We start from the raw sequence: 27,444 nt of genomic DNA, 5'->3' as shown, positions 1-27,444 counted from the left end.
AAAAAGCGGTATCCCATTTGAATAAAAATATTCTTTAGATATTATAGAGAAGGAGTCACGCCGGTTATGTGATTTTTGCACAATGCTTAATAGAAAGTGAAACCAGTGAAAACACGTTTCTCAGATTCTTAATACATAAATCGGTGACATTGCAAAAAAAACTAGTCTTCTACAATAAATTTATTTCATTGCATGAAGCGGCAATGGCTAATGATATATGCATTATTTAAAAATATGGGTAAATTTGAGAATCTTTGAATCTTGAAAGAATTGGGCGGTAAATATCATTATTAGACAACGAACGTTATTTTGTATTTATCCTCCTTAAGGTTAAGTCTTCAAATACATGTATGCAAAGCTCTTAGTCTTTAATATATGCTAATTTACCAGAGTGTAACTCTTGGAAATTTGAAATCGATAACGGGTGCGGGTCCCCTTAGTATTTTATTTTATAAATGAAAAAACCTTAGACTTTCTGACATAATTATACCATACACAACTATGTTATCAGAGTATTATAGCTTTGTGCAACCCCAAGAGTTTGTAACACCGCAAAATATTGGTCCTAGACCCAACTTTAAGTATACCGATCGTTATATTTCCACTAGCTTTGCCGATCTCGACATGTGTGTCCGTCCGTCCAGGCCACAATTATGGACTACTCGCCACGAAATTTTGCATGCAGAATGGGTTCTAGCTAAAGAGATGAAATGGATCAAAAACTTTATTTTCGTCTGTTGACCCGAACATCACGAAATTTTACAGGTGTTTGTGCAAGAATAATCATGACTGTTCATGAAGATCGGTGAATATTTACTGGGTCAAATGGGCCCAGACTATGTGTTATGCTATGGTTTAGCATTACTATTACCCCACTAGAAGACGGAAATGTCGTGCTGATCGCTTTGAAATTGTACATGAAGTTCCGGATATGGTTAAGGACGATGACTATAATTTTCGGTAATGTTGAGATTATATCTATGTGGTGCAATAAACCGGAAACTTTATTTTTGTCAGATTTTGTGGTCGCTTTAGAGGCCATTATTACATACAGAACTTTAAATATTTTACACGATGAACGGGATCTGACCTAATACTTAGAACATCTGTTTAGATGATGATCGGCCAATTTTCCGATGGTCACAAATTTTTATTATAACCTTCACCACACTGTGGTAAAGGGTATTATGTTATGCATATGTTTGTAACAGGCAAAAGGAAACGAGATTGACACATGGTTCCTTTTGAGAATATGCATAGAATCACTTTCTGAATCGATTTATGCATGCCCGTCGGTCCGTCTGTAGATGTTAAATTGTAAACAAAGTACCGGTCGCATTTATGATCCGATTTGAATGAAATTTGGCACAAGTCACTTATCTGGCCCAAGGACGAACACTATTGAAATTGGGAAAAATCGGTTCAGATTTAGATATACCTCCCATATATATATTTTCGTCCGATTTAAAGTAAATGGGGCGCCTAAGTCCCTATATATCATTCAATTTGCACGAAATTTGGCATGGAGTACTGAATTAAGTCCAGAGTGATGTGTGCCAAGATTTAGATATAGCTCCCATATATAGTTTCTTCCGATTTAAGGTAAATGGTGCACCAAAGTCCCTATATATCATTCGATTTGCACGAAATTTGGCATAGAGTACTGAATTAGGTCCAAAATGATGTGTGCTAAGTTTCGAGAAAATCGGTTCAGATTTAGATATAGCTCTTATATATAGTTTTGTCCAATTTTATGTAAATGGTGCACCAAAGTCCCTATATACCTTTCGATTTGCATGAAATTTGGCACATAGTATGAAGGGAATATTAGTTTTGTTTTTCCGTTTGTAACGCATCGAAATGATTATTTCCGACCCTGTCTGTTGAAATCACTCTAGCGTCTAAACGAATTGAGATAGATCTCCAAAATTTTGCATAGAGGGTATTATGTTATGTCGTCTTTTGTGTGCAGGCAGGTCAAGTTCGACGATGAGCTATATGGGTCTATGTTTGGGCAAAGCTCCCATATAAAGGTACCCCCCAATTTTCGATATTTTGGGTTTCTTGAGCGCGTTTTTCAACCGAATTTGCTGAAATTTGGTACATTGGGTTCTAATTAGGTATCAAATATCTCCACTAAAAATTATACACATTGGTATTTTTTTTCTGGTAGCCCCCATATAAGTGCACCCCCCGGTATTTTGAGGATCTTGAGCGCGTTTTCAACCGAATTCACTGTAATTTGGTATTTTGTAGTCGTATATGATAACAAATTTCCCTACAAAAAATTATTAATATTCACCCACTTTTAGAGGCAGACCCCATATAACCCCATTTTTTATTAAAATAGTTTTTTATATTAAATAGTCATTCACTGTTTCAAAAATTTGAATTATTTTATTTAATTCGAGTCTACACTAATTTAAGAATAGCCTTTAAAATTTCAAGTGCAAATCTCAACAACTCATGAAGATATAACCGATTATTATTCTATTTTTTTTCTAAAACGGTTTGTAGTAAAAAATAGGACATTTTTATACCCTTCACCACACTGTGGTACAGGGTATTATGTCTTTGTGCATATGTTTGTAACAGGCAAAAATAATCGAGTTAGACCCATGGTTCCTTTTGAGAATATGCATAGAATCACTTTCTGAGTCGATTTATGCATGTCCGTCTGTCCGTCCGTCCATCTGTCTGTCCATGTTAAATTGTAAACAAAGTACAGTCGCATTTATGATCCGAATTAGATGAAATTTGGCATCTCGGCCCAAGGACGAACCCTATTGAAATTGGGAAAAATCGGTTCAGATTTAGATATAGCTCCCATATATATATTTAACCGATTTAATGTGAACGGTCCCTATATATCTTTCGATTTGCGCGAAATTTGGTACAGCCTGCTCATTTAGGTCTAGAATAATGTCTGCCAAGTTTCGTGAAAATCGGTTCAGATTTAGATATAGCTCCCATAGGTGCACCAAAATCCCTATATATCTTTCGATTTGCACCAAATTTGGCATAACGTACTGGCTTGGGCCTTGAATTATTTCTGCCAAGTTTCGTGAAAATCGGTTCAGATTAAGATATAGCTCCCATATATAGTTTCGTCCGATTTCATGTAAATGGTGCACCAAAGTCCTATATATATTTTGATTTCATGTTAATGGTGCCCCAAAGTCCCTATATATCTTTCAATTTGCACGAAATTTGGCATAACGTACTGAATTAAGCCTAGAATGATGTCTGCCAAGTTTCGGGTAAATCGGCCCAGATTTAGATATAGCTCCCATATACAGTTTCGTCCGATTTCATGTAAATGGTGCACCAAAGTCGCTTTATATCTTTCGATTTGCACGAAATTTGGCATGACGTACTGAATTGAGTCTAGAATGGTGTGTGTTAAGTTTCGTGAAAATCGGTCCAGATTAAGATATAGCTCCCATATATAGTTTCGTCCGATTTCATGTAAATGGTGCACCAAAGTCCCTATATATCCTTCGATTTGCACGAAATTTGGCATAACGTACTGAATTAAGCCTAGAGTGATGTCTGCCAAGTTTCCAGAAAATCGGTCTAGATTTAGATATAGCTCCCATATATAGTTTCGTCCGATTTCATGTAAATGGTGCCCCAAAGTCCCTATATATCTTTCGATTTGCACGATTGACATCAAATTTTGCACAACTTACAAAATTGAGCATAGAATTACGTAGTTGCGTTTTCTAGATGTACAGACATAGCCCAACGGATGACCTATTTATATTTGTTTGAAGTCGATTTACATACTTTATGGATAGATCTAGGTAGATTCACATTTAGATAAATATCACGTATTTTATTTCATCCAATTTCATGTTAATAGTCCTGTTTAATATACCCATAGTGGTGAAGGGTATCATATAGTCGGCCCCGTCCGACTTTACTACTTTCCTTACTGGTTTTGTATATAACAGAACCCCAGTTAGGACCTTCACAATAACGAAAATGGGGCGGTACCGTTATATGAGAGGATCTGACGTTGACCGATATATCACATCAATACCAAACATCATAGGAGTTGTAGCAACGTTTATGCAAAACTCCAAAGCTCTATCTTAAGGGGACCCCCCCCCCATTCTCGGGGTCAAAAATTTTGTTGATTTAATTTGAATCTACACTAATTCAAGAATGTCCCTACAAAATTTCAAGTGAAAATCTCAAGAACTCTAATGACGACTAATAGGCTTCTTAAACTTTAAACGGGGTTTTCTCTTTTGTGAATGGCGGGCACGATAACTCAAAAACTAATAACCCAATCGATTCCAAAATTTTACACGTTTCTCTGTGAGTGTATAGCTATCGTATGAACTAGGATAAAGCCAAACGGTGAAGATCTTCCTTATTTTTTAACTTGGTTTTTGCTCAAAAATCGGCGATTTTCCAAAAATATTTTTTCAAAGGTCCACCATTTTGTTAGTTTTAGAGCGAAGTCAATAATCCTAGTTCATACGAGAGCCAGACATGTACTCTTTCTAACACCGTTGGAATTTTCGGATTTCGATGTTTTAGCGAGGAGTTATCATGCCCGCCATCAAAAATAAGGACTTTTCTTTAATTACAAAAAACAATAACAAAACAATAACAAAAATGTTTTTAAATTATTTTTCTTCACATTTAAATCTTCAAATATATATGTGCAAAGTTACAAACCTTAATAATCATTGGTATTGATTTACCAGCCCATTAAAAATCTTGAAAAATTAGAATCGAGAATGGGTGGGGTTCCCTTAAATGTTCATGTAGTATTCCGAATAGTTGTTCATTCTAGGCCATATCTACTCATCCCCGCACGGGAACTGGTGCCCTTTATATATATATATGTAATGTCTGATGACTGATCTTTACCAAGCCTATATCAAATCCGAAGGTGGTACCCGTCGGTCCTCTCCTTCTGATACCTCTGTAAATTTAATTTGAAGCGAAAAAGCCATGTCTGCGTTTGGCATTCCTGCAAAATGAATAGGCTATGCAGGATAACTTTAACAGCAGATAAAGTCGGAAAGGACCTTTCAGAGCCCTTCAAAACCGAACGAGGATTCAGACAAAGTGACAGTGGTCTGAGTATGTAACTGAAAAGCAAGGCCACCTCTCGCCAGACCAAACTCACACTCTACAAGACGCTTGTATGGATCTGAAGCATGGATTCTTGCGAAAGCAGATGGGTCAACTCTTGGAGTGTTTAAGAGAAAAATTCTCCGGTAGACTATAGGCCGATCTGCGTCGACGATGAATATCGCCATCGAAAGAATAAACCATGAGATGTACTATCTTTTCTCTAACTTAGACATTGACATATCGAGCTGTAGCGGCTACGTATAAAAGCGAGCCAACTGATGGTTAACGCAGAAGGCTAAGGCCACGAATTCGATGGAAAGATCAAGTAAAAGACAACATTTCGAAACATGGTATTTTAAATTGGAAGAACTGCGGACAAGACCGACGCGCCTGGTAATCTTTTTTAAGCTCGGCTTATAGAACAAACGTTCTGTCACAAACCAGATAAGTACGTAAGTAAGCATATCTTTGGCAGCGGCAAAAATAAACGAGATAGACCCATGGTTACATTTTACACGTTACTAAAACACCATATTCATACAAAAATATTATTTTTTATTTGTATATGTGGTTGTATCACATTTAAATTCAAATACCAGCCTAAAACAAATATAAATGCTAATTAAGTGTTATCACACAACAAATTGGAGCAATCGATCGATATCATTTTATTAAATGATTCAAATAACCTTGAATTCACAGTATCAGTAGGTATTTTAGCCCACGGCTCAAAATAGAAAGCGAATCATCCAACGGTCCATCAATGGTAGCAATAAATATCATATGGATTCGGAAAGACAATCCCCGACATCATTCACACACCAAAAAAAAAATATGAGGCAAATGAACTTGGATAGTTAAATGAGCAGCAAGCCGGTGATAAATCAAATTCTAAATGGCAAAGATGCCGATGTCAATGGTGAATATGATATCACTTAATTCACACTAGCCCGCATGAATGAAAACATTTTTTTTATTTTATGATATGCTAAATTATGTTAAATTTTAATGCCAAAAAACTGATTGATTTATTTTTGCTATGAAATGATTGATTGGTTATTTGCTATAAAATTCAATGCTATAATCTCATATTCGACACACAGAATATATTTCAATAATATTGGTGTAGATCCTCATCCGAACTCATCACTAAAAATTAACAAATTTGTGAGTTGTATTTTTGTTTTCTTTTTATCCTATTAAAGGACAACGAACAAAATATGACAACGAAATTGGATCGGAGGGTAATTACGAATATAACTATGAAACATCGAATGGCATCAGTGCCATAGAAAATGGTATTGGTGGCCAATATGCCTCCGGCGGTTATGCTTATTATACTCCCGAGAGAGAGCTTTTACAAGTTTCCTATACTGCTGATAGAAATGGTTTCCAACTGGTTGGTAAACATTTGCCAACACCACCACCAATTCCACGTGCCATTTTGAAATCTTTGAAATATATTCGTACACATCCTAATGTTGAATATCAAATTTAGTTTGTTTATATTTTTATAAATGCATGAGGTGTGTTAAAAAAGTATCCATTATTAAACCCTTGACCACACTGTGGTACAGGGTATTATGTCTTTGTGCATATGTTTGTAACAGGCAAATATAGTCGAGATAGACCCACGGTTCCTTTTGGGAATATGCATAGAATCACTTTTTGAGTCGATTTATGCATGTCCGTCCATCTGCCCATGTTAAATTGTAAACAAAGTACAGGCATTTATGATCCGAATTGGATGAAATTTGGCACAGCTCATTTGTTTGGCCCATGGACGAACCCTATTGAAAAATCGGTTCAGATTTAGATATAGCTCCCCATAGACCCTATATATCTTTCGATTTGCACGAAATTTGGCACAGCGTACTGAATTAGGTCTACAATGATGTGTGTTAAGTTGTCCTGAAAATCGGTCCAGATTTAGATATAGCTCCCATATATATTTTCGTCCGATTTAATGTAAATGGTGTACAAAAGTCCCTATATATCTTTCGATTTGCACGAAATTTGACAAAGCGTACTTAATTAGGTCTAGAATGATGTGTGTTAGGCTTCCTGAAATCGGTCCAGATTTAGATATATATTTTCGTCCAATTTAATGTGAATGGTTCATCAAAGTCCCTATATATCTTTCGATTTGGACGAAATTTAGCATAGCGTACTAAATTGTGTGCAGTATGATGTGTGTAAAGTTTCGTGAAAATCGGTACAGTTTTAGATATAGCTCTCATATAAAGTTTCGTCCGATTTAATGTAAGTTGTTCATCAAAGTCCCTATATATCTTTCGATTTGGCATAGCGTATTTAATAAAGTCTAGAATGATGTGTTAGGTTTCGTGAAAATGGGTTCAGATTTACATATAGCACCCATATATATTTTCGCCCGATTTAATGTTAGTGGAGTATCAAAGTATCTGTCCGAATGAAGTGAAATTTAGCATAGGTTGTAGAAAGGCATATGTATGGATTGGGGTTAGTCGGTTCACTTATATATAAAGTTGGCATATTTTAAATTTTCCTCGAAGGAATATTGACATGAAATTGGTAGGATACATATGTGGAATATACCCAAAGTGGTGAAGGGTATCCTATAGTCGGCCCAGCCCGACTTTACTACTTTCCTTACTGTTTTTTTTTTTTTTTTTTAAACAAATAATTATTTGGAGGAAGGGTAAATGAATATGAAAGCCCTTGGTGAGTATATTGAAGTCCCCGAAGGACAAATTCGCCATAGGTCATAGATTTTTAAGTTATGGCGTGATTAATTTTTTGCTGATAACTCTAAAGGACATAAAGAAAATCCTTTATATCTCTGTATGCGGTTATTGCAGGCTATTATTGAGATCACATGCCGTCAGTCAAAACAAATGAGGAATATATTTGCAAAACTTATCATCCTTCCATGTTGAGCCCTTGTGCTCAGTTTTCTTCCTTGTTTTCTTAACTGAAAACTAAATACCACAAGACGAGATTGTTTTGACCTCAAAATATTCTACAAAAATTTCGCTCAAAAGATTTGACAAGAAATCTATATTCATATATTTTCAACGGCCTTTTTTACTTTTACCCGATCCTTGCTGAGAAAAAAATTGATTTGCGAACACTAATAAATTTTATATTTTGAAAAACTCTCCGATTCGTCTGAAATATTAATCATAAATATAGAGTTGCGGAACGCAAAATTTTTGAACCATATTTTCAGTTCATAATGCCGATTTTTTCAGACGAATCGGACAATTGTTTCAAAAGGTACAATTTATGTGAAATTTAAATAAAATCAATGATCTGGACTCAAAATGATATTCCATATATATTTCCAATTTATAATAGCGCTTAATCGTTTGACTTCTTTGCTCATATCCCATCGATTAGAAATTTTTGACTCTCTAATGTCCTAACATCGCGCCATCTACTGAAAAATACAAAAACCCAATCATTTGCAATTTTAGTGTGGTGGTGGTTGTCTTAGAAATAACATTTTTGGTAGAGTTGCTTTTTTATTTACCGTGAATATTATAGTTTCAAATATAGATGACACTTCGTATAACTAGAAATTTAATTTTTCCCCAAGTATTTTACTCAAAATCAAAATTTATATATGTATGTATTTACCTTAAATTAAAAAAAGTTTGGCCTGGCCGAAAAATTTATACCGTCCACCACATGGGGTGCATTCAAAATACCTTAAGGGGACCCCCCATTCTCGGGGTCAAAAATTTTGTTGATATAATTCGAATCTACACTAGTTATAGAATGTGCCTACAAAATTTCAAATGAAAATCTCAAGAACTCTTGAAGATATAGCCGTATTATTGTGTCAGCATCAAGTGACGGCTGAAGGGCTTCTCAAACTTTAAACGCGTTTTTCTCTAAACATTTTTTTGCGAATGGCGGGCACTCAAAAACTGATAACCCAATCGATTTCAATTTTTTATACGTTTCTCTGTGAGTGTATAGCTATCGTATGAACTAGGATAAAGCCAATCGGTGAAGATCTTCCTTATTTTTTAACTTGGTTTTTGGTAAAAAATCGGCGATTTTCCAAAAATATTTTTTCAAAGGTCCTCCATTTTGTTAATTTTAGAGCGAAGTCAATAATCCTAGTTCATACGAGAGCCAGACATGTAATCTTTCTAACACCGTTGGAATTTTCTGATTCCGATGTTCCAGTGAGGGGTTATCGTGCCCGCCATCAAAATTAAGGACTTTTCTTTAATTACAAAAAACAACAACAAAACAACAACAAAAATTTTTTGTAAATTATTTTTCTTCTATTTTAAATCTTCAATTATATATGTGTAAAGTTACAAACCTTAACAAGCCCATTGAAAATCTTGAAAAATTAAAATCGAGAATGGGGGGGGGGGGGTGTTCCCTTAAGTCAATCGCAACATTTATATGGCGACTATGTTATGGTATTCAGCGATAACAGGTTGTTATGCTTCCAAAAAAAAATGGTGTCACAAATTACAGACAATCTAGTTGGAAAATTTAAACGGTACTTTTTTGCTTATTTTTTATTCACCACGAATTCGATATGTCAAATGACAGCTCATTCCATGAGAAAATTCCGTTAAAAAATTAATAATATCGAAATTAAAGCGGAACTTATAGCTGGGGCCAGCGAGTCACCTTAGCCCATTGTGTAAAATGAATAGGGCTGCTACAACAACAACCTTGACGCATCGTTTCTACGACAGAGGGATCTTTCATCCAAAGTTAGTTACAGATAATTAAATAATAATAATTTTTTTATCATACCTTGTAATAATCTTCAATGTAAATTTTGACTTACTCTTCATATATAAGTTTGATAACCAAAGGGAACTAGATTAGTAGCTAAATATGAATACACAGAACATAAAGTCTTCAACGAACATTAATGACATTTACCCATTTCCATTATTTACAATCATCACGCTAATATGTTACTGGACGAACACATTGGACTGTTTGCCTCCGAGGTATTTAAATGAAATGAGAATTTCAAACATCCTAAAATCAGAACAATAATGGGTATTCCACAACTTGATGTTGCTATTATAATTATAATATATTAAATATTATAATTCAGTTTTTATTTATTGCATTTATATAAGTTAAATTAAAAAGGAATAAATTTAACAGTTTAAAAAATAATGACTAGAATTCATAGTAATTAAAAAAAATTAAATTGCAGAAGTGTTTTTCGTGGAATGTATATGGAATAGTTAATGTACTAATAATATAATCTAATTCTAACATATTACATACATATATGTGTAAATAAATGTTCCAGACATTTTGCTTTAAATCTAATCGAGAGGCTCTTCTTTGGGTATTAATAATGGCTGTTCGCTAATACTAACATTATTTGGTAAATTATTCACATTTGTTGTTGTTGCTGCTGTTGTTCGAACTTTTGTATTTACAACAGTACCGACAGCCGACGTAGATGTGGCCACCGACGATGGTACCATGGTGGTTATTAACAATTTAGGCGGTATCATTATTTGTTGTCCTTGATTTTGTAGAGTAGCTGTTGCAGGATGATTGGCTGTTGCTGTTGTAAATATTTGTTGCGTTGTTGTTGTCGACCTTTGTTGGGCTTGATTTTGTTGCAGCTGTTGTTGCAATAATTGTTGTTGAATTTTTTGATTCTGTTCGAATATCCCTATGAATTTTTCTGCTATCGTTCGCTCAAATTGTAAACGTTCACGTTCGAGGGCCAAACGTTGTGCGGCCATTTCATTAGATTCTTCTTTGGCTTTTAGCAGTCGCTGTAGAGTACTTTTAATGCCTGTAATGAAAGAAACAAATTTGATTTATTATTTAATGTGTTTTTTCTTCTTCAAAATCCTTAGATATACTTGGTTGGGATTTAGATAGCTGTGGAGAAATTGTATTTTTATGAAATTGTCTTATGCCATGTCCAGACGAGCGTTGTTCGCTCTCTCATTCGTTGTTCGACCCTTAATTATGAAGGAATTACTTAGTTCCCCATACAAAATTGTCTGAGCGAACACCGACTTTTGTACGTTGTTCAATTCGAATCACTCTCTGAATAACCAATAAATTTGTCCCATCCCTAACAATTGAGAGTATTTATCGAAAATAAATTAATTTTGACAGTTTGAAAATATTTATGAAATTTTCAAACTTTTTCAGTAAAATTGAAAATCATGAATGAAAAGTAAAAAATTGTATAGTTTTTATATATGCAGCAGGATGTAAATTTTGTTTTCTACATAATGCAATATGCATTTCTTTTCCCTTGGTTCTAATTAGCGTACAAAACAAGAAACAAATGTGGGGCAACTCAAACAAAAAATTCTCCAAAATTTTATTTGTGACAGTATGTGACATTTGAATTGAGAAAATATAAAAATGTATTAAAAACAACAACAAATTTTCAGAAAAAATGGAAAACATGAATGAAAAGTAAATAGATATGGGTTCATACTATAGTCAGGAGAAAGAGAATTATTTTTTCTATTTAGATCCCTATGTAATTCACTAAAATATGTTACATATTTGGTGTAAAACAAGAAACAAAAAGTTTGAAATAAAAAACTCTGATGATATGAATTATGAATAGTGTTGTATGAACGGGTTAATTCATGTACGTAATTCTGAGAGCGAACTACGTTGTTCGGATGCCCGTCAGAACATGGCATTAAACAAATTAAATAAAGAAATTGTTTCTTACCTGTATCCATCACTAGATGACTGGAATATAGTGATGATGTTCAAGTTTGATTTGTCAAAACTGTTCGATAAATTCAATGATTTCGTTCGATAACAATCTAAGTGGGCAGCAGTCTTGGACCATTGGCATTTGTTGAAACAACCCAACACGTAACCCTTGTTTCCGAGTGGAGTGATTTGACAATTCACCAGTATACGGAATAATATAGGTATATGAAATTAAAACGGGAAGTGTCAACATATTGGATAACTGGCTATTGAAGAAGTCGCCGGCATTGCTAAATGGTATCGGATGACTTCACCGGTTGTAGTAAGTGGAAGGATCAATAAATAAGCATTTACGGACAGTCAAAGAATCTCGTATGAAATAACCTAGCGCAAATGATCCTTGAACTGATGAGACCACTATATATGGGAACCTCAACCAGTACTAGTTTTTGTAACCAAGACCTTTGTCTCAATGACATATGGATTCAACTTAAAAACCAGTAAGGAAAGTAGTAAAGTCGGACGGGGCCGACTATATGATACCCTTCACCACTAAGGGTATATTAAACAGGACCATTATCATGAAATTGGATGAAATAAAATAAGTGATATTTGTCTAAATGTGAATCGACCTAGACGTGTCATTCGTTTGTTACAATGCACAGTTGTCCCAATTCAATTTTTTTTGGCCAAAATTATTTAATACAACATAATGTATACATTTCGTTTATAAATAGATTAATATTTATTATAATAATATTAATATTTATTGCAAATCCGTTAAAACGCGTTTCTGCAATCATAAGGTACAATATAGTACTATTTATTAGGTTTTTAGATATGCAAAGGCATACAAAATGTTACAGTACAAAATGTGATGTTTTAGTACAACCATGAAATGCGGTAAACATAATTCAAAATTTACACTTTTTATAAAAGTATGACTTAAAACAGGCTTAAGAAGGTTGTTTTATACTATTAAGTAAAGAAAATAAAAGAACTCTATTAAGTTTTAAATTAATTAATTATTGAATATATGTAGATATTTCGTTTTCCAGAACTATATTTTCATCGCCATATTCTTCTTCGAATTCTTCATCTGTGGTTTCATCACAATCAGTATCATTCGCGGGCCGTAATTCATCGTTTAGTTCACAAACTAACAATTCGATTACTTCAGATGGCAGGTTTAACCGCTTTCTTTCTTGTAAGTGGGCGTTTAGGCGTATAGATGATATAAGTGGATCAGATGGTATTTGGTACAAACAGTTTATACTTTCCATGAAGTCGAAATGCAAAGTTAGAGCCGAATCGGTTAAATAATATCGCTAAAATCTTTAAAATATCTTAAAAATGTTGCAGAAATGTTTTTTATACTATTAAAACCTTAAATATCAATTTTAAGAAAAATCGGATGAAACTTTGTCTTTATCCCACATTTTCAGTTCAATACTATATACAATAAAAACATCAATTTATAAAAAATTTCACTCAACTTAAAGTAGAAAAATACATTTTTTCTAAAAAAGGCAAAATAAGGCAAAATATTTCATCTGAATATGATAGTACATACCCCTGCCAGCTTCCAAAAATTTTTTGGAGGAGACGATATTTTTACATTTTTTTTAAGTTTAAGAAGATTTCAAAAATATTTGTAAAAAATAATTTTCAATATACACACAATCTTTTATCTCCCTACCCAGATATTATAAATTTCTTCGTTCTTTCTTTATATATTGTGAAAGCACTTATTATCAGCTTCCAGATTCATAATAACTTTGGTCTGAATTTCGTATACCCATTCGACCACACAGCACACCAAAAAGTATATATTTACAGCACACAGTCTGTTCTATTTTTTATACAAATATTTTTCAACTTTAGCATTACACCAACGAGCGGCTTTTAATGGTATTTAGAAAAACCAATTATTTTCGGATGGTGTGAAGTGTTTTTTATTATTCCGCGCAAAAAAAATATAAAAATATGAAACTTCAAAAAAATAATTTTGGCCAAAAATTTTGTGATTGCGACAACTGTGCAATGGGACAAAGGTATGTAAATAGACTTCAAAGAAATATCCGTTGTCATCCGTTGGGCTATGTCTGTACTTCTAGAAAACGCAACTACGTTATTCTATACTCAATTTTGTACGTTGTGCAAAATTTGATGTTAATCTGACAAACATGAGGAGTTTAATGCACAATTTACTTAAAATCGGACGAAAATATATGGGAGCTATATCTAAATATGAACCGATTTTCAGGAAACTTAACACACATCATTCTAGGCTCCATTAAGTACGTTATGCTAAATTTCGTGCAAATCGAAAGATATATAAGGACTTTGGTGCACCATTTACATGAAATCGGATGAAACAATATATGGGAGCTATATCTAAATCTGACCCGATTTTCAGGAAACTTAGCACACATCATTCTAGGCTTAATTCAGTACGCTGTGCCAAATTTCGTACAAATCGAAAGATATTTCGGGACTTTGGTGCACCATTTACATGAAATCGGACGAAACTATATATGGGAGCTATATCTAAATCTGACCCGATTTTCAGGATACTTAGCACACATCATTCTAGGCTTAATTCAGTACGCTGTGCCTAATTTCGTGCAAATCGAAAGATATATAGGGACATTGGTGCACCATTTACCTTAAATCGGAGGGAAATATATATGGGAGCTATATCTAAATCTGAACCGATTTTCACGAAACTTAGCACATATCATTCTAGGCTAAATTCGGTACGCTGTGCCAAATTTCGTGCAAATGGAATGATATTTAGGGACTTTCGTGCACCATTTACCTTAAATCGGACGAAAATATATATGGGAGCTATATCTAAATCTGAACCGATTTTTTCCAATTTCAATAGGGTTCGTCCTTGGGCCAAATAAGTGAGCTATGCCAAAATTCATCCAATTCGGATCATAAATGCGACCTGTACTTTGTTTACAATTTAACATCGACAGACAGACGGATGGACGGACATGCATAAATCGACTTAAAAAGTGATTCTATGCATATTCTCAAAAGGAACCATGTGTCTATCTCGTTTCCTTTTGCCTGTTACAAACATATGCACAAAGACACAGTGCCACAGTGTGGTGAAGGGTATAACAAAAAAATCCTTCGATGAGTTAGGTGTTGCTGTCTTGCGAGAACTATTTCTCTTCTAAGCATACAGTCGAGTTGTGCTGCCATTCATTCCTGCCCATATATGATACTACGTTAAGTAATTGTGTCACATATTTATTCAACAAGGATCGTCACCCATTATAGGCATGGATGTAATTGAAAAAAAAAAACGGATAGTTCCACGTTTTCGTCGACTGCAAGGCTGTGCTTCAGGGACAGACAGCCATGACAAAAGTTATTTTAGATTGTCGATTTCCACAAATCAATGAAGTAATGGACAAGCAGTCGTATCGATGGTCAATCTATTATATCAACGATATGTCGAGAAACCCGCGAATTAAGGAAGAAGACGAACGAGACTCTTCAAACAAGATCTCAAGGGAATTTGTGGTCGAAAGAGTTCTCAACTCGTGTACAGTGGCTACCAATGTCGAAACCTCTATCAAGTTGGCGACTAAAGAAAATCAAAATCCGTTGCGAGTACAAGAAAGAAGACAAGAAAAAATCGTGCATGCAGCGAATTCAGTGGTAGCTTTTACTACAGGACTCAAATCCTCCTCACAACCTATGACTGAAAAGGGGATTAGATCGACTTCGGAACAGTAGCCTGCCGTTGCCTTCGGTTTCGTATGTATCGGTAGCGCCAGAGAGGGCAAGTGGGAAGACCATCAATGGAAGGACGAATGTCGAACCAAACCGTAAGACTTCGCAGGAACCTTCTCAGCCAAACCGTAACATTCGCAAACAACAATTCGGCAGTTAGTTCCAGATGACCAGAGAGTAGCGGTAATTGCTCAATGAACAAAATACCAAAATATAAATTTAAATGGTACTCATTTAGATAGACACCACGCAATTTTCATTTACATAATTATTTGAACAATGTCGTTCATTAAAAAAATGAAAACAAATCTTTAATATTAACTTCCTTATAATAAAAATTCCTTAATATAAATTAATTTTATTTTGCATATATTATTTCTTAATTTTTTTGAATTTATACTGATACATTTAAAACAAATTATATATAATATACTTTTATAAAATAAATTCCCTGTATACAATATTAACTAAAAACCGTGCTAATAATTAGATATATATAAAAAATATATATTTTGTTTAAAATACCAAATTATTTTTATTTTTATAAATAAAAATTATATATAAAAACATTCTTGTACTCTCCAATTAAAAAGTCCAATGGTCAAATTAATAATATATGAATCAAAAAAAAAAATATAAAAAGAAAATCAGCTAAAAAATTATGATTATGATTTTTTTAAAAAATCAATAAGAGCCGTTTGAACTGCCGCTTCTCGATTAACAAAACTTTTCAATATTTCTTTCTTTTCTTCTTCAATGTCTAATAATTTGTTCATATCATTATGCATTTGTTCTATACTATTTTCGAAATGTTTAAAAACTTCTACATTTTCCATTTTGGGAATTTTTAATTCAATTGGATCATTTGATGGGATTTCAGATGATTCTTCCCGCGACATTGATTGTGATAAAGAAGAAGGAGGAGGAGAAGAAAAATGGTTATTGGACACATCAGTTGTGACTGTGGTTTCTTCATCTGAAAGAAGACAACATTAAAAGCTTAAAGAGTTTGAAGAGTTCATAATATTATTACTTACTTTGAACATAATCAATAGTTATATCGTCAGGGTTGAAACACTTTTCTGGATCCAATAGCTTATCAACATCTTCAAAAATTTCCCAATCTGAGGGAGAGCCAGTACTTGTCATATACAGCTTTTCTTTTCTGTTAAAAATGTATATAACAATGTATTACCATTAACATACATAACAAACGAATTACGATTTACTTGTATCGTGCCGTCAGATTGTGCATTTTTGTTTTCAACTCTTCAGCCGTATAGCGGAAACCTTGGCTCTGCAATACTGCCGCCATTTCTTGCATTATGTGGCGATTTTTTCTGCAGCCTCGTAGTTGTTCCATATGCGCATACCATACTAACAAAAAAGCACGCTCGCTGTTCGGATTCCATCGGCTTGCGCTTTTACGGCTACTAACACTCCACCTTTTTTCAAATAGTTGACTAACTAAAATCAAAAGTCATTTTACTATATTAACTATTTATTTGATTAAATTGACTTACCATTTGCCTCCATTATCTCCATAGGTTCTAATTTTATTTCACATTCTTCTGAATACACAGCCATATCAACGAATAATAATGTTTTTGGTAATTAACAAAGAAACCACTCTGACAACTCCAAGCGCAGAAATATCTTCAAAAGAATGAATAATTTGTTTAACTAAACACCACTCTTGAAATATTTTGCAACATATTCAACGTCGGAAAATGACATAGGCAATGATGGTTTGGTGCGAATATGATCGAAAACATTGGCCTTTCACAAAATAAAGTATCGAATGTAGAACGATATTGGACTCTCTGGACGTGTACTTTCAATATTCCCAGGGAAGACTTCTCCCCCTAAGAAGTAATATGAATATCAAGATCGTTTTGTGTTAGGCATACATCGCACCTCATCTGCCGATATATTAATACTGTGCAATCGGATTGATGAGAAGATATACTTTTAAACAACAAAAATAAATGAGGGATTTTTTGGAAAAGAACAGGTAAAACGTCCTTAAATTCACCAGGAATTATAGCCACTTACATGAGAGTTCGGTTAAATAACTATTAGTACCGAAAAAGGATGGGAGGATGACATATGGGAGTTATTTCAAACCGTTAACTGACATTGAAAATTTATGATAGGAAGATTTGACACCCCATGATAATTTCAAAAATCAAATTAGAGCGAATTCGTTTAAATAATGTGACCAAAACCACCAAAATAGCGGAACCCATAATCCGGAAACATGGGTAAGTGATAATTTTTGGTAGGTAGATTTTCTACTCTATGTGAATACAAAATATCAAATTGCTCTCATAATTAATTGTAACATGTGCTCAAGCTCACCAAAATACCGAAGTTTGGGAAGGGGTCTTCCCTAAAAGGTGGGCCAAAAGAAATTATTTTTTGTAGTAAGATTTACTACCACAATCCAAAATGCCAAATTACAGTCAATTAGATTTAAACATCTGACCAAAAACCTCAAAATACCGAAATATGGGGGTACCGTTATATGGGGGCTAGACGGAAACATGAGCCAATATTAATCATATATCGTAGGCAGATCTGATACCCAAAGTGAATCAAAAATACTAAATTACAGCCGATCCTGATGAAAAACAAGTCCAAAGACCACAAAATACCGAATAATGAGGGATGCCGTTATATGGGGGCTACCCTAAAAAGTGGACCAGTGTTGATAATATTTGGTAGGAGAATGTGTGACCTAATGAGAATCCAAAATACCAAATAATAGCCAAATCGGTGGAGAAATATGCCAAAAATTCCTAAAATAACGAATATTTGGGGTTACCATTATATAGGAGCTAACGTAATCCGATATATCCCATTTTTCCATACCAAGCATCCTAGTGGTAATAGAAACGTATGGGCAAAATTATAAAACTCTATCTTAAATATTGCGTTGTTGTTATTTCAACAGATGGATAGGCATAAATCGACATAGAATTTTATTCTGATCAAGAATATATGTATATAATTTATAGGCTCCCTGGTGAATATTTCTAGGTGTTGCAAACGGAATGACAAAATTCATCACTAAGCGGGATTCCGCCTTTACTTCTTAACCCAGGCTTAGTAACCTAAACTTAATTTGCTCCACAATAATAAAAAAAGTCCAAAACTCAACAAACGGACATACGGATGAATATTTCCCATACAGTGGAGGGTGTATGAAGTGGACTGATGGTCAATAATGTTTGCTAATATTTATTACAACAATAATCAGTTAAGAAGATGCAAATGTAATGTGCACTCCACTACATTCCTAACACAATACAGTTGAGCTGTTACGCGTTAACAACAATCCTAGGATCAAACTGGGTATTTAATTGTTGGTCAGTTCCGGAAAGGTAATTTCTGCTGCTATTATTTACTTGATAAATTTGAAATCTTTTGTCAGTATTTTTATTCAGCGCATTTGTTTAATGTTGCAAAAATTGAAAATATATCGCAGATTGACTTTTATGTTGTTGTTTCTTTTTTAATTTTCTTTTATTACACTCTTCGTCAACAAACACTTTTCTTTGTATTGCACTACTTTGTTGTATTCGCATTTTCAATGTCTTTTGATTATTACATTGTTATCGAAAAAGTCGATACATTTCGATAACAATTACGAAATGTATCACTCAGTAATTATTTACGTACGTACGTAACGTAATTTCGTAAAACTCCGAATTCGAAATTGTGTTCGCGGGATATGATTGAAATACTACAACAAACTAAAAATAAATAACACTTTACCTGCTAATTCACGTTTTCTCAATGTATCTCTATCCGGTGATGTGGACTCCAAAATACGCTTTCGTGCTGAATTATTTTTAATACCGCTATTATTAGCGGTATTATTCTGCGAAGAATTCTTCGTCTGCTGTTGCTGCTGCGGTTGTGGCATGCAATTGTTGTTTTGTTGTTGCGTTGTATTGTTCTGAGCCATTGTTGGCAATGTTGCTGCTGTTGTTGCAATTTGTGGTCCACGACAATCTGCTGTTGTGTTGACTAAAATGAATTTCATGCCATTGGCTGCTGTTACGGTCTGCCTTGCCGTTGAAGATGCCAATAACGCTTGAAGATTACCACTAATCTGCATTGGACGTGGTGATTGGGTATTCATAACAGTTGCTGTTGTTGCTTGACCCGTTGATGGCATGAGAATCGTCGGTGATACTACCGAAATTTTAGATGGTGTCACAGGTGTTACCGTTGAACTTGTGCTGGTTGTGTGGCTCTGTGTTTGAGGTTTATTTAAGATTCTTACTAAATGTGAGGTCGAATTTGTTTTACTCTCACATTGGAATTCCTCGTCATCGACATCGATAGGTTCAACTTTGGGCACCAATAGCTCTTCATCATTGGCTTGTCCCTTTTGCAAGTCTTGCGTTTTCGTTTTTGGTGTTTCAGGTTCGTTTATTGTTAAATATTCTTCAGACTCTATTTCTATTTTAATCATCATTTCATCATCAGTAGCTTGGCTAGTTTCTAAAAAATGAAACAACATTAATGTCTGCTTAATATTATGTTGGGTATATCCACTTACTGTTTTTATTTCCTTTGTTTCCGTTATTATTATTATTATGTTGGTTTCCACCTTTCTCAATTGCCGCCAATGTTTCTTCATCAAGCTCAATTTCAGCATGAGGTTCTATAATATCGTGTTCATTACTCTTTGAGTTTCTTCTAGCAGCTGGTACTGCTAAAACATCTTCTATGTCATCATCGCTTTCGGAAACATTAATGCCTAAAGGATGTAGATAGTCGATATTTAAAAACATATACATATACAATATTATAATACATATCCTGGTGTTGTATAATTTTGTACACACATGTATAGGTCATAAACCCGTGGATTATAATATTACAATAAGTAAGGGGGTCTACCCCGAAACTGAAGCTACCCTATAAAGTGCACAATGAGAACCATGGACAGATGTACGGATATGAATAGATCGACTCAGAAAGTTGTTCTATGCATTTTCTCAAAAGTAACCATGGATCTATCTAGTCTAGTAAAAACGATCAGATTTTTTCTACATTTTTTCTAGATGTAGGTTTTATTAACCTAATTATTGGGATATATTATTGGGGGGCGTATCTGGTTGTTTGATCCAGTTATACCCGTTAATACGGAAATACCTTTATATTGAGTGGTGGGGTCATCTCAATCCGTTTGAGAGATGCAGTCAGGTTCTAACGTCCATATCTTTTGATAAATATATCCACAAATGACACCATTTTGGAAAGCTCAAAGAATAGTCTATCATTTGAGTCAGAATTGGACTATAATATGCCCGGGTGATCCGGGTCCAAAAAAAAAACGTTTTTGTATGTACCTTTTAAGCCACAGTGTAGGACTAACGCAATCTAACTGCCGATTAGAAAATCTGCTTACGTTACGTTTAATACTAAACAAGACATTTCGATTAATAAGATCGATTATTATTCGATTATTATTATGTGTCGAATCGAATCAACATTGCAACCACTATGTTATAATAATAAACAAAACATAAACATGCAATGGCTAATATTCAGAATATTCAGGATTACAGGCGCAATATATTTTAAATATAATAGAATAGTTCCGAATAACTATGGCTCCTATGTTCTTAATATTAATATACTACCTATATCCTTATCTTAATATACTACCTATATCCTTAGAACCACAGTCTGTAATATTAAAACCCAAAATATACGCTGCAAAACAAATCCCCCCTTTCCGACAAAAACTCACCCTCTTCTTCTGCTTTGCGCTTGCGTTCCTTTCTCTTCTCCTCCTCCTGTTCCATTAGATATTTAAGCGACGGTGCCGGTACCTCATTCGGACGTACACTAAATATGGGCCGTGTCATAATGGCATCCATATCGGCATAATGACGCCACGACGGATCCATGTCCTTATTCAATTCCATTTCTTTTTTCAAACGATTATAGAAACATTTCATGTTCTTGATGCGCGTCGTTATCTCTTCGGGTGAACGATGGTAGCCGTACTCTTCCATTTTGCTAGCCAGCTGAGCAATAACCAAATGCTTTTTGTGTGTGGTAATCAGTTCACGTTGCACCTTGGGATCACCCCACAATTGTATCAGCAGCTTTGTTTCATCGGTATCGAAATTTGGATTGCGATATATGGGGCAATTGCGTTTCGACTTGGTGGGGTTGAGAACACGATTTTTCGATACCCATGGGTCGCCCGGCTTTCGTTTAGTTTTCAAACGCGCACTCTGTTTGGAACTCATGTTTGAGTTGTATATTTTATAGTAAAATCAATTTATTTATTGTTAAACTTTCTTTGGTCGTTTATAAACAATTTCCCGGTTATCAGCATTAACTCTCAAAACATTTGATGACCTGTAACCACACGCAAATGAAATTTCATTTCAATTACTTCAGCCGAATACAATAACAAACAATAACAGAATAACGAAACGACTAGACAACTGCACGACACACGCAAACACAATCGACTGGCAGGGCCACTGCTGTATGAGCTGAGCTGGGTGCATAGGCGAAACCACGGCGCATATGCAAACTGAGTATACTACCGAATCGAAGGCACACAGTGTTTTCCAATCGAGAAAATAATCACCCTTAGGAAAAGATAAGGGAAAAATGTGATTGGGCTATTGTAATACATTATTATTTATGTATGTATAGATAGGTATATTTATTTGATCTGCAAGAATCTACTATTTATTCAAATTTTTCCTTTATAGCATGAATTAAAAATAAAAAAAAATGAAATAAAAAAATGTCTTTTAATTATTTGTATATCTGTTTTAAGATCTAGTAAAGATATAATAGTCCTTCGCATGCTATTATAAAGGGTTCTCTAAAATAATTTAATATATTCTACTTCTTAAAATTAAAGGATATGTAAATATGACCAAACGATAACACCTTTGCGTAGATCGAGTCGATCGAATTAAATTTGGCTGAGATATAAGTATCCAAAGTAAGAACTCGGCGTGTTGTTTATACATATATAAAAACTTCAAGCGCATTTTGATATCCTGGTGGAAGGTGACGTGTATATTAAGTTAGTCATTCTGTTTGCAGCATATCGAAAGATTCACCTGAGAGTCCATAAAATGCAATGCAATGTCGATTTAGCAATGCTCGTCCGTCTGCCTGTTAAAATCGCAATAGAGCTCGCAATATTGAAGATAGAGCATTGCAATTTTGCAGATACATTGTTATTATTCCTAGGATGTTTCATATTAAAAATGGATTATATAGGGTATTTTGAGGTCTTGGGGTTTTCAACATAATTTACTGCAATTTGGTATCAGGTATTCATCGGATACTAAAAAAGATATACATTGGTCCACTTTTTAGGATAGTCTCCTATATAATCATACCCCCAACATTTCGACATTTTAAGGCATAATTGGACGTAATTTCGTGTTTTGGATTGAAAATCTTTCTACAAAAACTTTGCAATATTGGTCAACTTTTTATGGGGACCCTTAATAGAGCGGTACCCCCAACATTTTAAAGCTTTTGAACAACTTTTTCGACACAATTGGTTGTAATTTGAAATTAGGGATTTGTAATTAGCACAAATTCTCTCTACGAAAAACAATCAATATTATTAGTTCATGTTTGGGGGTAGCCGAACGTTACCCCCAATATTCTGTATTTTGGAGTTTTTATTTGCACATTTTTTACCTAATCATATATAATATAGTATTTAGAGTTTCCTTTGGGTAGCAAATCTCCCTCCTACAAATAATCAATATTGGACCACTTTTTAGGATAACCCCCATATAACGCTAGAATAATGTTCAAACTCGTGACTAAAATACCAACATTTGGGAGGTATTTTAGTCACGATTTTGAACCTTATTGACCGTTATGTTGTAATTTGGGCGATCTTTGAGTAAAAAACCTCCCCACCAAAAATTATCAAAATTGGTCCAAGTTTCCGGTTGTTATATCAAAACAAAAACAACTGTTTTTTATTCGACCATCTGTCAAATTTTATCTACTAATAGGTTCGTTCGTTTACTTTCACAGTAACATTTACTCAGTAAGAATTAGCAGAGAGTAAATACGAATTTTTCGTTCTCAAGAGAGAAAAAACAGCTGATTAATACAAACAAATATGTGGCTCAAAATACATTATTCTGAATTTATTATTGTGAATTTAAACAAACCCCAAAGTACTGACTTTACACTTGAGAAAAAAAAAACAGCTGACATTCGCTAGCTGGGTAACCTTATTAATAGATCTTGTGACTATAAAATTCTTACTGTGTAAAATTTCTCTGTAAAAATTTGCAAATACTCAGTAACACAACTGTCAAATTTACTCTCTCAATTCACATTATTTTTCTGGACTTTTGGGTAAACGAAGAACTAAGGCCTATAAATAAGGTCGACCAGGGAGACCAGCTGGGTATTATCTGCCTCTCAAGTTTGTTGTCAAAATCCATTATTGAGAATTATGAAAACGTAAACAAAGCCAAAGTTTTGACTTTAGACTTGAGAAAAAACAGCTGACATTCGCTAGGTGGGTAACCTTATTAACAGATCTAGAGAAGAACATTTTGTAACAATTTGAACAAATTTTTGAGTAAACGAACGAACCTAATATTTGCAACAAATTCCTTGTTGTTTTCATTAATGTTAATTTAACAACTTGTAGAAATGTGACGAAATCTTTAATAAGACTGCATCTTATTAGTATTTCGTCAAAGACATAATAATTATACATCGAATTCCACTAATAGTTACAAAAGAAAATATTTTTGTAAAAGAAAATATTTCTAAAAAAATCTATTGGTCTGTTCCCGTAGTGCAAGAATCTACCAGATTATACTATTTTCTTCGATATCATAAAGGAAAATTCGTTATCGTAGTAAAAAGTAGTATATTCCGGCAGTATGGGAACAGGTCTTATATCTATTTCTCGTTTCATCAAATTTCCACATCTGTATATTTCAACATATCGAGAGATATTTCATACAAAACTCCAACTATAACCACTGTGTACTTACGATATTCCCACCAGCTGTTTCTGTTTATTCATTCAAGATACTACCCTTCTCTAACCTAGTATACACCATAGTTGAATTGGCAACCCCCATTATTTTCACAATTTTTATTTTTCGTGAAAAACATGCTCCTGGTACTCACGCTTTACTTACAGCTAGCTTGCGTTGATGTCGTTGTTGTTATTACAGTTTCATTTTTGTTGTGTTATTAGGTATACTACGCCTGTATTTATGTCGCCTGGTTGTAAGAGTGTGTGCGGTTGTGTGTGTGAGTATATGAAAATCCTTTGCTTAAACAATTATCCTTACGGTCTTCGGTTGCTTTGAATTTTGGTTCCTTTTGCGACGATATGTGTTCAGCAACTGAGCATGTGGCGTTCTGTATCCTTTATTTTATTACGGATCTACTATATAAAATAGAAAGCATGGATGTGAGTGAGTGTGTTGGGTGTTTGAATGGCACGATTTGGGCCAACAATTTTATGCAGCAATTGTTTTGATTGTGGTGCGCAGTTCAGCATGCGTACTGTACTAACATGTATCGATTAATTGAGAGGTTCTCTCTGAGTGTTTAAGGTTAATTAATAATAAAAGTATTGTTTTTTGTGTTACTCATGGGTCAAATTTATGTAATAATATGGTGTCCATTTAAAAAAAACGCCATATTATATTAAATGAAAAAATATATGCATATAATTGTTATTTGTTTCGAATTTTTATTTCGTCTTATGAACGAAAGGTTCAATTTCGATTTTGCGCATTAGTGTATATGAGCGAAATCCAATGCGAGGAAACAAACCTAATATTATTTTAGTTCTTCCTTTCCGCCTACCTCTTTGTAAGTGTCCTTCATTAGTGGTTAAACTTATTTAGATTTTCGAAGATAATTCGATGTATCAGCCATATGCAGACTTGCTACATATTTACGTATCCTTGTTTCACAACTTAAGGTAATAACACTGAATTGCCAAACAATACTCTTTAAAGTGATATATAATATCACGTTATTACAATGTCACTTTAAATCATCGTGAATTTTTAAAAATCTATTATGAATTTCTATCAATAAGAATCTTATTAATGGTTATTTTTCAAAACACCTTTACAGAATATTATGTCTTTTTCGAACCAATTGAAAATTTTTCATTTTTAAACGACTTCAAGATTTTATTTATTTTTCTAAAATACCTATAAAAAAGTAGTAAAAAGCAATTATACACTCTTGGTCTGTTCCCGTCCTGCAAGAATCTATCATTTTTAAAATTTTTTGATATCATAAAGGAAAAATTGTTATTAGTAAAAACTAGGAGATTTTTGTAGTACGTCAACATGCCATCTATCAAATACGTTCTACAGTAGATATCAGATATAAGAAACTCAAAAAAAGCCGAAGATTTCTTTCTTATATGCGTTTTTTTCTTATATGGAATTATTGGATATAATAAAGTATAAGGTCGGTGTTTTTGATAATCTTTCTTATATTAGATGTGGTTATATCCGATATCTACTGTACATTGAAAATAGGTTTGCCAATGTCATTATAATTGCAGGTGGCAAAGTTGTATCTGCAGTCCTGACAACGGAAGATGCACAAAATAGCATAAATTTTAATATCGGTCACTTTTTACATGGTCAAATATTAAACTCTTAAATCTTTGCCATTTATTAGCGTTCAATAAATTTTATATTCCATAAATTCAAATATTTTCTTACGCTCTCTTATAGTACGTATTTCCCAAACTACCTACATATCTGAACACTACACACAAATTCTGAACTCAATAGAAATCTAGCTCTATACTAAATTTGGTATGATTTATTACTCTTTCAGAAAAATTTGTCAAATATAGCTTCATCGAAATCCAAATTTAGTACCTTAGTACACCTTTATATAAATTTCCATAGCTACCTACTTTAACCCTACGGTCAATAACCAAAAAATTATACGTAGATCAATAACGGTGGTACATTTGTACCCATCTAAAGATAGCTCTGTAATTTATTGAAAAATTTGACTATCGTGAGGTTTTTCTGTTTTAAATTAGTCTATACGGATCTAATCTAGATGTAGGAACTCAAAATTATATATACATTAAAATAATATATATTTAAATCCATGCTTAAATCATAATTTATCTAAAACAATCATTGTAAATTCGTTATAGCTTTCGAATGGGTTATTATACCCTACACAACTATGTTGTCAGGTTATTATAGCTTTGTGTAGCCCCAAAAGTTTGTAACGCCGCGAAATATTGGTCCTAGACCCACATTTAAGTATACCGATCGTCATATCTCGACTAGCTGAGCCCCAAAAGTTTGTAACGCCGCGAAATATTGGTCCTAGACCCACCTTTAAGTATACCGATCCTCATATCTCGACTAGCTGAGTCGACCTAGACATGTGTGTCCGTCCGTCTGTCCATTATAATTTGTAAACACGATACAGGCCAGAGTTATATACCAATCTTCACGAAATTTTGTATGTAGGATGGGTTCTGGCCAATGAAGACCCCTATTGTTTTTGGAAAAGATCGGTTAATATTTAGGGGAAATGGACCAAAAACTATATTTTTGTCGTTTTTTTCTGGTCGCTCCAGAGGCCGCAATTATGGCCCAAACACCGCAAATTTGCATGGAGAAGAGGATCGGGTCAACGAATAAGCATGCCTGTTTTAATAAAAATCGGTCAATATTTAGCGGGTCAAATGGACCCTAACTTTTGTGAGAAAAATGACAAAATTTGTATTCTATGGCATATATATTTGCCCCTGAAGGACCTAGACCCGAGAAGTTTATAGTATGTTCAGAGGAGTTGTTGGCCTTCAAATTGATACCAATTATATGGCTGTATGAACTCTGATGT

The 27,444-nt window shown here is 33.9% G+C and overlaps 2 protein-coding genes across 2 annotated transcripts; one reads left to right on the top strand and one right to left on the bottom strand.

The window, feature by feature from the left end:
- The first annotated feature begins 5,958 nt into the window (after positions 1 to 5,958).
- On the top strand, positions 5,959 to 6,595 carry LOC133337748 (pupal cuticle protein Edg-78E-like). Its single transcript, XM_061545952.1, has 2 exons — positions 5,959 to 6,016; positions 6,303 to 6,595. The coding sequence occupies exons 1-2, from the start codon at positions 5,959 to 5,961 to the stop codon at positions 6,593 to 6,595; spliced, it is 351 nt and encodes a 116-aa protein (XP_061401936.1).
- Positions 6,596 to 19,418: 12,823 nt separating this feature from the next.
- Positions 19,419 to 21,818, bottom strand: LOC133337747 (uncharacterized). The gene is made up of 4 exons (XM_061545951.1): positions 21,311 to 21,818; positions 20,111 to 20,311; positions 19,614 to 20,052; positions 19,419 to 19,557 (listed from the first exon to the last, which is right to left on the bottom strand). Exons 1-4 carry the CDS (start codon positions 21,816 to 21,818, stop codon positions 19,419 to 19,421), a joined length of 1,287 nt encoding a protein of 428 aa, XP_061401935.1.
- Positions 21,819 to 27,444: the final 5,626 nt, after the last annotated feature.

This window comes from Musca vetustissima, unplaced genomic scaffold, assembly GCF_032173495.1.
Source record: "Musca vetustissima isolate MV318-11 ecotype Yass unplaced genomic scaffold, APGP_CSIRO_Mvet_v1 utg156878, whole genome shotgun sequence".
NCBI classification, from domain to species: Eukaryota; Metazoa; Arthropoda; class Insecta; order Diptera; family Muscidae; genus Musca; species Musca vetustissima.
This window is presented reverse-complemented; position numbering and strand designations above follow the sequence as displayed.